The sequence below is a fragment of the Phaseolus vulgaris genome, chromosome 4 (assembly GCF_051622355.1).
Source record: "Phaseolus vulgaris cultivar YP4 chromosome 4, ASM5162235v1, whole genome shotgun sequence".
NCBI lineage: Eukaryota > Viridiplantae > Streptophyta > Magnoliopsida > Fabales > Fabaceae > Phaseolus > Phaseolus vulgaris.
Window position 1 is genome coordinate 37,675,926 of NC_143501.1, and position 13,631 is coordinate 37,689,556.

At 36.8% G+C, this 13,631-nt stretch overlaps 1 protein-coding gene across 1 annotated transcript; it reads right to left on the reverse strand.

Annotated features, from left to right (window-relative positions):
* Positions 1-1,736: 1,736 nt before the first annotated feature.
* On the reverse strand, positions 1,737-4,443 carry LOC137838659 (protein FAR1-RELATED SEQUENCE 6-like). The gene is made up of 4 exons (XM_068647892.1): positions 2,206-4,443; positions 2,013-2,117; positions 1,822-1,919; positions 1,737-1,743 (listed from the first exon to the last, which is right to left on the reverse strand). The coding sequence occupies exons 1-4, from the start codon at positions 4,441-4,443 to the stop codon at positions 1,737-1,739; spliced, it is 2,448 nt and encodes an 815-aa protein (XP_068503993.1).
* Positions 4,444-13,631: the final 9,188 nt, after the last annotated feature.

Consider the following 13,631-nt stretch of genomic DNA (forward strand, 5'->3'; position numbering starts at 1 on the left):
TTCTTGACGAATTTTCTGGAAAGAGTGGTCGTCAAATGTTATTGGTAAAAGAAAATGTTCCCCTACAACCGAATAGGTTAGTATTGACAGTAATATTCATATTTATTTTGATTTGATATTTTCTCTAATTTGGTTTGGAGTTAATATTTTGAATTCTCCTTTAGGGTTAAATTTATTTTGGTTGTATGCAGTTATGACTGTGGTATTTTAGTTGTGAAATATATGGAGTTGTGGGATGGTTCACAACACTTGGAAGGGTATACCTTTCCAAATTACACCACAGTAAGAGTTATTTTAATAACTTAACACGTTTTATTTATTTATAGTTTGGTGATTGCAAACTGATTCCATGATATATTATTTAGAAGGAGCTCCTACGCTTTCGTCAAGAGATGCTAACTTCGTGGGTGCTGCATGAGTCTAACGTTCAACGAAAAGCTGTATTGACAGATTTGGAAGTAGATTGCCCTTGATTTTTATTGGACACTTTCAATTGTAACAAAAAAAAGTGTTACTTATTATGAGTTTATGTCAACAATGTAGATACTTTTATTTAATGAATGGAAGCATTCTCAATTTCATTTAATTTATTTAATTTAAGAATTTTTTTATATCATATTTTGGGCAGAAAGTTGTCACTGGAGCACATGAATGTGAAGGTCTTTGTTAATAAATTAATTGGAACCCTTATAGTGTAAGAGGGACCCTTGTGTTAATAAGTGGGGACCCAACAATAACTTTGTGCATGGTCATTGATTTCAAAAAAAAATTTGGATTCCTGTAAATGGAATTGAATGTTGTGTGCAAGTGAGACATACTTCCAGTGTATGGATGTTAATTGGGTGGGTTTTACCCTGATGTGGTGGTCATTGGAACCCTTGTACTGTAAGTGGGGACCCATGTGGTAATAAGTGGGGACCCAACAATAACTTTGTGCATGGTCATTGATTTAAAATAAAATTTTAGATTCCTGTAAATGGAATTGAATGTTGTGTGCAAGTGAGACATACTTCCAGTGTATGGATGTTAATTGGGTGGGTTTTACCCTGATGTGGTGGTCATTGGAACCCTTGTACTGTAAGTGGGGACCCATGTGTTAATAAGTGGGGACCCAACAATAACTTTGTGCATGGTCATTGATTTAAAATAAAATTTTGGATTCCTGTAAATGGAATTGAATGTTGTGTGCAAGTGAGACATACTTCCAGTGTATGGATGTTAATTGGGTGGGTTTTACCCTGATGTGGTGGTCATAGAAACCCTTATACTATAAGTGGGGACCCATGTGTTAATAAGTGGGGACCCATGAATTACTTTCTGCATGGTTATGGTTTTCATGTTGCTTTATCTCACTGCAACTGCATGCATGCAGGGGAGGGGATTACAATAATTTTATGACCAACCTAATTGTCATTCAATTCAACGAAATTCAATGCAACAAATTTAAAATGATTGTATTTTGAAGACATCATGGTTATCATTTTGTTCAATACACAAGGTACAACCAAATGGTGCAAGAATGATTTTTATATAACCATCTGTTGAAACAAAGAAGACATGAAATTGATTTGTAACTTAACATTGCAGTACAACAAGTATTATCAATACATATAGGAATTTATCCCATGTACGATGTTCAAATAGTGAGGAGTTGTGATGCACCAAAAATGATAAAGGTTCTCTTCTATGTCATATAAAAGACTTCCTTGTGTGCAAAAAGTTTTGTGGATCCTTCATTACAACCTGCAACCAAATAATGAATTTAACTTACATGAACAAATTGATATGTATAGAACATTTGTTGGGTTTAAGGTCACAAACCTAAACAACTCTGAAGCATTTGATTCTTCAGATATTGGTAAATTACTTTGGACTGAGTTCAACAATGAAAGAAAGCCAACAGACCCCGTATTTGACACCTACACTTTATTTCGTAGTAATTAAACAAAACAGGTAGTTCCAAACGTGAAAAATAGTGAAGAAGTACAACAACAAATACAATAGACACGTACCCCTGCAATTGCATTAGTCATCCCATTGAATGTATTCATGTTTCCTTCAGTTTGATCAGGCAGATTTGCTTGAACACCTCCCACATAACTTCCTTCCTCAATTCCCTAAGGCATTTAGTTTTGAATTAGATATAATATTTACATTTGACATATCAAAGTAAACAAAATAATGAAAAGAAATTGTTTTACTAACCGTAGTTGGCTGACTAGGAAGTTGACGTCTAGTACATGTATTTTTTCTTCTCGGAGCCTTTTCACACCTGGATTTTTGTCGTGTTGATCGCGGCCGACCCTTTCTTTTCACAAGTATAGGGCTACGGATATCACCGTTCATGTTGATTGTTGTGGTAGGAGTACTTGGTGTTGGTTGTTCAAGAGCTCCACAAATGTTATGCTTTGTCCTATGTTGATCATGTCTTTGTTGACCATATTCCAACACAAATTTGTCAAGTTGTTTATGGAAGATTTCTGTTGTATTAATTTCCCCGCTGGCATGTTTAGCTATGTCATAAAACTTCTTGCACAATCCATCATACCTTTGAACTTGTGGATCCTTGTCTTTTGTGCCAAAGGATGATCTTATGTACGTGTGCTTTCGCCTTAGATTTTTACTCCACCTTTCCAATACATACTTTTTTGGGACTTTCGTCACTTTTTCTTGAGCAAGGACAACAAGGCAGTGCCGACACAAAATTCCCCTAAATTCAAATAACAAGCAAGTGCAACATACATCTAGTTGTTCACGGTCAAAAAGAACTACTACATTGCGGTGTTCAGGTTTACCATTTTGGAAAGACTCCTCTACAACAGTGAAACGACATGCATGACCCTCAATATAGGCATTAGTAACAGCACAATTCATTTTTCCTCTAAACTCCCCTTGCACCTCATTCAATTTTGCATGTGTGTATTCCGATTGGAACTGTCTTTCAATGCCTGATTGAGATGTGCAGGGAATTATGGTGTTAAGAGAAGCAAAATCCGCTTCACACTCTAATTCGGCCTTATGTTGCAGAGCGTTCTCATACTGTTGCACAAATTGTTGGAGACTTGTGCTTGAATTAATGTACCCGTCAAAAAAAGCATTCATGCTTTCACTCCTTTGCGTTGTTGACATTCCGGCCCAAAAAAATGATTTTAGATAACAAGGAACCCAACGATGTCGTTCTTCAAATAATGTACTAAGCCAATCGTTTGTACTTAAGTTAAACGTATTTATCAAATTTGCCCACGAAGACAAGAAATCATCAACACTTGTGGACTCATACACTACTGTCTTCATTCCACGTTTCATTTCCTTGTACTGACTATATCCTTGAAGTTTTTCTGGAATTTTTTTCATAATGTGCCAAAGACACCACCTATGACGTGCATTTGGGAACACAACTTCAACTGCAATTTTCATTGCCCTGCATTGATCGGTCACAATGCCTACGGGGGGTCTGTTTGACATGCAACGCAACCAACTTTGAAAAAGCCACACAAAAGCATCAGTGTCCTCAGAAGATAGGAGTCCACATCCCAACAATATTGATTGACCGTGATGATTTACACCAACAAAAGGTGCAAACGACATATCATACTTATTTGTTAGGTATGTGGTATCGAAACATAAAATGTCTCCAAAACTATCCCATGCTGCCCTGCTTCTAGCATCAGCCCAAAATACATGTCGTATGCGGTTATCATCGCCCAAATGAATGTCAAAATAAAATTGTGGATTCAATTCCCTCATGCGACAGAAATGATTTAAGAGAGCTTTTCCATCACCTTCCTTCCCCAATGCTCTCCTACTTTGGGCAACATAATTACGCACATCTCGTTCAACAAAGTTGAGATTCTCGTAACCACCAGCAGCAGACACAAAAGACCTAAAAGTCTTATTTATACGAACCCCAGCATTGTCATTAATATCCAACACTCTTTTTGTTTGCAAAGATATTTTCCTATTACCGTGAAACAATCTAGAATTCGTCGGGCTCAATTGATGTGAGTGTTCCTCGTGTACCGACATAATATACCACTTGCCTTCTTTTATTCCAACAGTTATACGAGCCGGACATTCAACCGTCTGAGTAGGGTGAGTGCTTAATTCTGGTGGAATCGCAGACATGTAATTTCCCGCCCTAGCACATACCAAGATAAAGTACCTTAATTCCTTGTCAGGTCCTTTTTTTGAACTTCGAGTTCTAATTGCAAAACCCTTTTTAATGCCATATTGTCGGTAATAACTTTTCACGGCATCTGCAGTGTCAAAACACATTCCAACTGTAGGAGCTGATTCATCAACTACATTTGGAACAGACTCATCAATATTGATCTGGGAATCTGTATCAGGAAGTATATTTTCCACATAATCATTCCCAGCTAAATGATTCGAATGCTGAGATTCTTCTAAGAACGGAATGTCATCAAGTGACAAATCTGCCATTACCTTAAACCTGTTGTGTGTACAATGCTTAGCTTAATTGACGTTCACAAAAAACATTAATGCACATGTATACTATTTTCTTTATATAACTTAACTTAAAAATTTAAAACAATGAACAAAATAAATCTACTGCATCATTAAAGAACTATGACTACTTTTATGCATTATTTAACAATTTGCACAAAGTTACAAAATAAGCTATGTATTGAATGCAAGAGTACCTTCACCAACAGAACCTTCAATGGATGCTGACCGTGGTGGACGTTAACTGCTCTTGAATTTGTATTTAATGCAATGAAGAACAATGAAGATTAGTGAATGCTGACAGTGCTGGACGTTATCTGCCCTTGAATTTCTAGTTAATGCAGTGAAGAACAATGAAGAAGAACTGTTGCTATCAATGAATGCTGACAGTGGTGGACGTTATCTGCTTTTGAATTTGTAGTTAATGCAAGGAAGTAGAATGAAGAAGAACTGGTGCTATAATGAATGCTGACAGTGGTGGAGGGGATGCTGGACGTGGTGTTGGACGTGGTAGAATGAAGGGCACACACTTTCTCTTTAATGTGTGAATGGAAAAATCAGCATTTGTGGCATTGAGGAATGAACCCCACCTGCAAAAAACTAAAGATAAAGTTGGAGCAAAACTATCTTTGCACGTAACATTCATGGCAAATTAGCATTTATTGCCATTTTAAGAAGTACCGTACTGCACCTCACTTTAAAACATATTTTAAATTAAATTATTGATGCATTTATGCTAAGTTATTATTAGACAAGACATTTACTTTTTCCTTGCTTGAAACGTGAACATGTGCCCAAAGTTCATCTTTAAATGCCACTCACCTAAACTGTACCACACCTAAACTGCACCTGATATTAAAAATTATTTAAAAAAACAAATTATTGTTGCATTTATGATATGTTATTAAGGGTTATTAATTAGACAATACATCTGCTTTTTCCTTGCTTGAAATGTGAACATGTGCCAAACATTCATCTTTATATGGCACCCACCTAAACCGCACCTAACCTTTAAAAATATTTTAAAAAACAAATTCTTCCATTTTCGTCCCTTTTCCTTCCTTCAATAACATGTGCCCAACGTTCATCTATATATAGGGCATGCGATAGGATGAATTTGTTCAACTATACATCCATTCCAAATGGAGTCATGGGAAGGGCTTGATATCGACGACAATGACATTGGTAGTTATGTACGACGTTGCAACTCTACTACCAATGTCATTCCGGGACCAGCTGGTAATGTGCAAGCCATGATCCTTAATCGGAACTCTGACCAGCCAGTGAACACTCAAGAATTTATAAACTGTATAGGTCAACAAACTTATGATCGTGATTTTACATCCAACCAATGGAAATGGGCAGAAAAATTCCTTCAATTCCAAGGTAATACTCAATCACCTTTTTTAGAATGGAACAACAAAAGTTTATGTCTAATGATGTTTTCATTTTATTGAGAAGGAGAAATTGAAGGACGTGGTTCTGAACAGAGATCATTCCTGGGAAGTTTGAAAGAATTAGATGTTTTCCCACTCTTAAGTTGTCTAATCAAATCATGCAAGCACAATGGTCTAGGAGACATGTTAATAACAATTAAGGTAATATACCTATTATGTAATCTTTCTTACATTTTGCAAAACAAGTTGTATATTAAATTTCTTGCTTTAGAGGATCGGACGGGGACTGCAAGTGCAAGTGTTCATGGGAAGGTTTTAAAGAATGAAGAATTTGGTTCTCTAATTGAAGTTGGCTCTGTTTTAGTCTTAAAGAATGTATTAACCTGGTGAAAAACAAACTTTTCTTTTACAATTCCATATGTCATGTCATTCATACAAGTATTTTTGTGTGTTTTTTAGGTGGGCATTTTCACTCCAAATCAAAGGAACTTCTACCTTAATATCACTCTTAACAACATTGTCAAGGTATGTAGTCAATCAAAATAAATGTAATACAACTGTGCAAGTTAAAATAATAATCGTCTTCTTTAGATTACATTACATGGTTGAAATTAAATTGTCATTCATGTAGGTTTTCAATTCTGACATATGTCCACCCACTGATGACTTAGTTCGTGCTTGTCATCCAGTAGTAAGACTTCCACCCACGACTCTAGGTAAAATACAAGAAATGAACAACACTTTAAAAATTATAATGAAAGTTGCCCATGTATATTGTCTAACATTTGCCTTCCTCATCAATTTTCAGATGCAGAAAAGATGGAGTTATTATTCAAGGCCATCAAAAAATAAGGAATTAGACAATCTTCAATATTATGTAGTTCGAACTTGTATGTGACGTCAAATAATGTTAAATGACGATTATTAACATCTCAGTTTTTTTGCTGTTTTTATGTAAGTGGGGACCCCATTTATTTTAACTGGGGACCTATGTTGTAGTTTGTGAAAAGTAATTTAATCCTACAACTGGGTAATTTAATCCTTAATTTCTGGTGTATTTATATAAGTGGGGACCCCTGTTATTTTCACTGGGGAGCTATGTTGTAGTTTTTGCACAGTCACTTAATCCTACAACTGGGTCATGAGTTTTGGATTTTTCGTCTGCAAAGAGGGTTCAGATGGGAGTCCAGGGACCTCATTGGAGGTTCAGGCCATTCATTGGTGAAAGTCTACCTCAATTTCTGGTGTATTTATATAAGTGGGGACCCCTGTTATTTTAACTGGGGACCTATGTTGTAGTTTTTGCACAGTCACTTAATCCTACAACTGGGTCATCAGTTTTGGATTTTTTGGCTGCAAAGAGGGTTCAGATGGGAGTCCAGGGACCTCATTGAAGGTTCAGGCCATTCATTGGTGAATGTCTACCTCAATTTCTGGTGTATTTATATAAGTGGGGACACCTGTTATTTTAACTGGGGACCTATGTTGTAGTTTTTGCACAGTCACTTAATCCTGCAACTGGGTCATCACTTTTGGATTTTTCGTCTGCAAAGAGGGGTCAGATGGGAGTCCAGGGACCTCATTGGAGGTTCAGGCCATTCATTGGTGAAAGTCTACCTCAATTTCTGGTGTATTTATATAAGTGGGGACACCTGTTATTTTAACTGGGGACCTATGTTGTAGTTTTTGCACAGTCACTTAGTCCTGCAACTGGGTCATCAGTTTTAGATTTTTTGGCTGCAAAGAGGGTTCAGATGGGAGTCCAGAGACCTCATTGGAGGTTCAGGCCATTCATTGGTGAAAGTCTACCTCAATTTCTGGTGTATTTTTATAAGTGGGGACCCCTGTTATTTTCACTGGGGACCTATGTTGTAGTTTTTGCACAGTCACTTAATCCTGCAACTGGGTCATCAGTTTTGCATTTTTTGGCTGCAAAGAGGGTTCAGATGGGAGTCCAGGGACCTCATTCCAGGTTCAGGCCATTCATTGGTGAAAGTCTACCTCAATTTCTAGTGTATTTATATAAGTGGGGACCCATGTTATTTTAACTGGGACCTATGTTGTAGTTTTTGCAAAGTCACTTAATCCTGCAACTGGGTCATCAGTTATGGATTTTTTGGCTGCAAAGAGGGTTCAGATGGGAGTCCAGGGACCTCATTGGAGGTTCAGGCCATTCATTGGTGAAAGTCTACCTCAATTTCTAGTGTATTTATATAAGTGGGGACCCCTGTTATTTTAAATGGGGACCTATGTTGTAGTTTTTGCACAGTCACTTAATCCTGCAACTGGGTCATCAGTTTTGGATTTTTTGGCTGCAAAGAGGGGTCAGATGGGAGTCCAGGGACCTCATTAGAGGTTCAGGCCATTCATTGGTGAAAGCCTACCTCAATTTCTGGTGTATTTATATAAGTGGGGACCCCTGTTATTTTAACTGGGGACCTATGTTGTAGTTTTTGCACAATCACTTAATCCTGCAACTGGGTCATCAGTTTTGGATTTTTTGGCTGCAAAGAGGGTTCAGATGGGAGTCCAGGGACCTCATTGGAGGTTCAGGCCATTCATTGGCGAAAGTCTACCTCAATTTCTGGTGTATTTATATAAGTGGGGACCCCTGTTATTTTAACTGGGGATCTATGTTGTAGTTTTTGCACAGTCACTTAATCCTGCAACTGGGTCATCAGTTTTGGATTTTTTGGCTGCAAAGAGGGTTCAGACGGGAGTCCAGGGACCTCATTGGAGGTTCAGGCCATTCATTGGTGAAAGTCTACCTCAATTTCTGGTGTATTTATATAAGTGGGGACCCCTGTTATTTTAACTGGGGACCTATGTTGTAGTTTTTGCAAAGTCACTTAATCCTGCAACTGGGTCATCAGTTTTGGATTTTTTGGCTGCAAAGAGGGTTCAGATGGGAGTCCAGGGACCTCATTGGAGGTTCAGGCCATTCATTGGTGAAAGTCTACCTCAATTTCTGGTGTATTTATATAAGTGGGGACCCCTGTTATTTTAACTGGGGACCTATGTTGTAGTTTTTGCACAGTCACTTAATCCTGCAACTGGGTCATCAGTTTTGGATTTTTCGTCTGCAAAGAGGGTTCTGATGGGAGTCCAGGGACCTCATTGGAGGTTCAGGCCATTCATTGGTGAAAGTCTACCTCAATTTCTGGTGTATTTATATAAGTGGGGACCCTGTTATTTTAACTGGGGACCTATGTTGTAGTTTTTGCACAGTCACTTAATCCTGCAACTGGGTCATCAGTTTTGGATTTTTTGGCTGCAAAGAGGGTTCAGATGGGAGTCCAGGGACCTCATTGGAGGTTCAGGCCATTCATTGGTGAAAGTCTACCTCAATTTCTGGTGTATTTATATAAGTGGGGACCCCTGTTATTTTAACTGGGGAGCTATGTTGTAGTTTTTGCACAGTCACTTAATCCTGCAACTGGGTCATCAGTTTTGGATTTTTTGGCTGCAAAGAGGGTTCTGATGGGAGTCCAGGGACCTCATTGGAGGTTCAGACCATTCATTGGTGAAAGTCTACCTCAATTTCTGGTGTATTTATATAAGTGGGGACCCCTGTTATTTTAACTGGGGACCTATGTTGTAGTTTTTGCACAGTCACTTAAGTCTGCAACTGGGTCATCAGTTTTGGATTTTTCGTCTGCAAAGAGGGTTCAGATGGGAGTCCAGGGACCTCATTGGAGGTTCAGGCAATCCATTGGTAAAAGACTACCTCATTGGGTTTTTCAATAATCAGAACAAAGTTCATTAATAAAAACAATACTACAAAAGTAATGAATAACAATACTGTTAATGAATAACAAAATTAATCCACTTACACATTCAGAGTTTCCACAATAATTACTCCTCAACAAAATTATTGGTGCAATACTACAAATTACAATGGTTTCAACAATGTCAGCAAAGCATACATCCACTAACTTAAAAACAAAAAGCACCTATAAACATATCCATTAATGAAGTATCATTTTTTGGGTTTTTTTGGCTTCCTCTTTGAATATGTGGTCCAAGGTGTTTTCAAAACAGCACTCTTGAAACGTTTCCTCGGTTCAACGTTCATTTTAGGAAACATGTTGACTTCTTCATTAGGTTGGACTTCTTCTACATGTAATTGTTTATCTTCATGTACATCTTCATGACTGTTAAATTCTTCATTTGGTTCTACTTCATCTACATCTTCATAACTGCTTTCTGCCTTTTTCAAGTATGTGCAATCCATTGCAAGAGGTTCAACTTCAACTACTTCTGACTGAGTATCACGACGAAGACAATTTCTCCTTGCAATTAACTCAACTATGTCATTAACCTCTTTCTCCATACTTGTGATTAATAATTCCTGCTCCTCAGATTTCCGCATCAGTTGAAGAACTTTCACCCTCATTGCACGGACTTCATCCTTTGTTGGTTTCTTCTTCGTAATTCGACACCCAATTTGGTCAAAAGCTTCTTCAACAAATTTACTGCAAACTTCTTCATTGGAAGCACATAATTCAACAACAACCTGTTTGTTGACATATATAATTCCAAAAATAATTATCTACATTCAAAACAACATTAAGGTAATACAAATTACAAAAAAAAAAAAAATACCTTATTCTTACGTAGACCACGTTCAAGTTCATGGTCACCAACTCTAACATTCATCCAATGCATGATACGGGGATATTTATTCCCACTAGTAGGTACTTGACGCTTATAAGAGAACAAATGTTCCATCGTCCATATCTGAACAATGAATACAAAAAAGGCATTTATTAAAAGGTCAACACAGATGCACAATTATTACAAACATTTACTGATAACAAAAATGTTTCATTTTACCTGCAAGAGGTAAACGCAACCATCCACATGGATATACGACATATTTCACCGCGTAATCCATTTTGAAGCTGAACACAAACTATCAACCAAAATCTCATACACTAAACCCCCCCAATTATACATATCAAGTTTGTCTAAATCATCAACAAGGTTAAATAACCCATCATGAACTAAACCCAATCTAGTAGGGAGAATAAACTCCGACAAACCTAACAAGACATACAACTTACAAAAGTCCTCTGAGGAAATATCATTCCCAAGTTTCAAAATAACAGAATATATCATTTCCACAGTTACATGACCTTCTTCAAAAAAACTCCTTATGTGAGATATAATACTACTTTTCCTTAAATCAATTTTTCTACCACCTACTCTAAGACCACACCTAAACACACATCTACCAAACTAAACGACACAAATTGATTATGAATTGAAAAACATTGCTTCCTCTCCACCCAAGAACTACATAACTTACTTAAAAGTCCACGGCTCAATTTGATGTCCTCACGAACAAACAAAAGCCATCCAAATGGGGTGGACTGTATAATACTCTTTTGTTCCAAAGTTATAACCATGTTCACAACAGCCAAACACTTTGACCTGCAATTATGCCTAAACACCTGTATATCAAAATCAAATACAAATACAGTATAATAATTAAAATTAAAGATAAATAAATGTAATTGTCATGTCTACTTAAAAACAAAAAACATCATTTCAAACAAACCTTAGCTTGACCCTCAGGATAACGATCAATTGTAAGAACCTCCTCATCTGAACATCCGCTAATTGACATTATATCCTCAAACAATTTTGTGAATGTTTCCTGTTGAGAACGAAACCACCATACACTCTTATAACATCAGTATGCTTATGCTTCAATAATAGAACATTCAGTTAATTTAGAGCAACATGAATTGTTGTGCAGTTCTATTAATACCTCAATTCTTAAATATATGTGCAGTTCTATTAATAAATAAGTTTTTTCATTTGAAAGGGGCAACATACACTTATAAATGGGAGCAATCAGATTTTCATTTAACCAAGCCTTTTCCATCACCACCTGGCGCCACATCATTAACAACTACAAAGGGATTTAGAGAGAACATAAAACAATATTGTCCCACAATTTCATCAATAACTAACATAAAAGAATACTGCCCTATAGTTGTTTGTTACATTAGTGTCTCACAACCCATCCATTGCAAATTTAGGAACCAAATACCAATTTCAACATAGTTGCAAATTTTAAAACTAAATAACTATTTCAACAAATTTACAATTTAAGAACCAAAGAACAGAATAATTTAAAACTAATTTAGAAGGTACATGGTGGAATCTTCACTCTAACAGGAAGGCTTGTAACATCAATGACGTAAGGCTTTTCAAGACACCAATAACTAAATTGGGGAAACAAAGGTTTAATGATATTTTCAAAAAAATTTCACAACGAATGTAGAATGCAAATGAGTCAAATGTAGACCAAATTTACTCAGCTAACTAAACTGCCAAGAAATTAGATGAAAATAAAATAACATTTTAACAAAAATTGATTCTACTAACCTCTTCTTCATCTTTGGTCGGATCCAATATAATACAATAACTATCTGTTACAGAACGACATATTGAAACCAAACAGACAAGGATGACAATTAATTACTATTAATAGAATTAAAATGTAGAAATAAACCAACAGACAAACTAACTAGTGTACATTACCAGGAACATGCTTTGACGAATTCCAGTCTCTATAGGTGCATCACATGCTGCATAAACTGTACATGGAAGAAGATATATGTTAAGTTAAGTTAACAAAAAGAAGCAAAAATACAGAAGCATATATTTTAAATATTAAGTTAGGATAGGATTACGTTTTGGAAGCAAGCCTGGTTAGCCAACAAGAACTCATTGGCTTGAGATGCAGCTGCAGCTTCAGACACCAACGCCTTTATGACCAAAGTCTTAACCTCCCGGGATTTGTAAGGAAAACCCTCTCTCCCATACGAGTTAACCAACACTGCACTTCCCTCCGTCACCAATTGCTAGGAAACCCTAAAAAGTCAAATCCAAACCAATACAAAGGTCATTCAACATATAGAAAATCAAAACACCAATAAACCCCAGTGTCCAACAATCCAAAACCCCAACATCCAACAAATAAACGAAATCGAAAAACCCTAAGTCCTAAAAAATCAAAACGAAACCAATGAAAACTTGACGAAAAATTATATGAAAATAGATGCCAAATCAAAGACCTCACCGGAATCAGAATCGCAGACGTTACCGGAATCAGAATCGCACACGTTACCAGAATCAGAATCGCAATTTCAGAAATATCCAAACAAAAACGAAATCCAATGTAATGCGGTACCGATATCGCACTACAAATGGTGTTGATCGTAGACTTCACCGGAATCGGAATGAGAATCGCTACCACTCCAAATCGCACTGAGAAAATGGGGCTGAAAACGAATTCCAATGTAATGCGGTACCGATATCGCACTACAAATCGTGCTGATCGTAGACTTCACCGAAATCGGAATGAGAATCGCTACCACTCCAAATCGCACTGAGAAAATGGGGCTGATTTTGCCTTTCTAAAACCTAATTTTTTACTACAGAACCCTAAATTTTAAAATTTTGCCACCTCAACAATACTGCCCCACATAATACTTTATTATATTTTAATCCACATCAGCGGGCGTAATCTGGGGCAACACTTAATTGGGTGTCAAAATATCGGTTCCAAAAAAAAATATGCCACTCATTGCATTTTTACTGGTTCAAGTCATATAAGAAATTAAGATTGAAGCAGTCATGAGTTGTTTCGCAATAAACAAGGCAAAGTCCGCTTTTTTAATTTTGTAAGCAGAGACTGAAGTTGTCTTCTGCTCTTACTGTCATACTTTGTTTGGTGAGTTATGGATGCAA

Bases quoted from the DNA above. Each gene is read 5' to 3' on its own strand.
- LOC137838659 (XM_068647892.1), bottom strand. From the start codon at position 4,443: ATGGCAGATTTGTCACTTGATGACATTCCGTTCTTAGAAGAATCTCAG. The intron at 2,118-2,205 runs GTTAGTAAAACA...TAAATGCCTTAG, and splicing joins TTCCTAGTCAGCCAACTACG to GGAATTGAGGAAGGAAGTTA. The intron at 1,920-2,012 runs GTACGTGTCTAT...AATAAAGTGTAG, and splicing joins TGACTAATGCAATTGCAGGG to GTGTCAAATACGGGGTCTGT.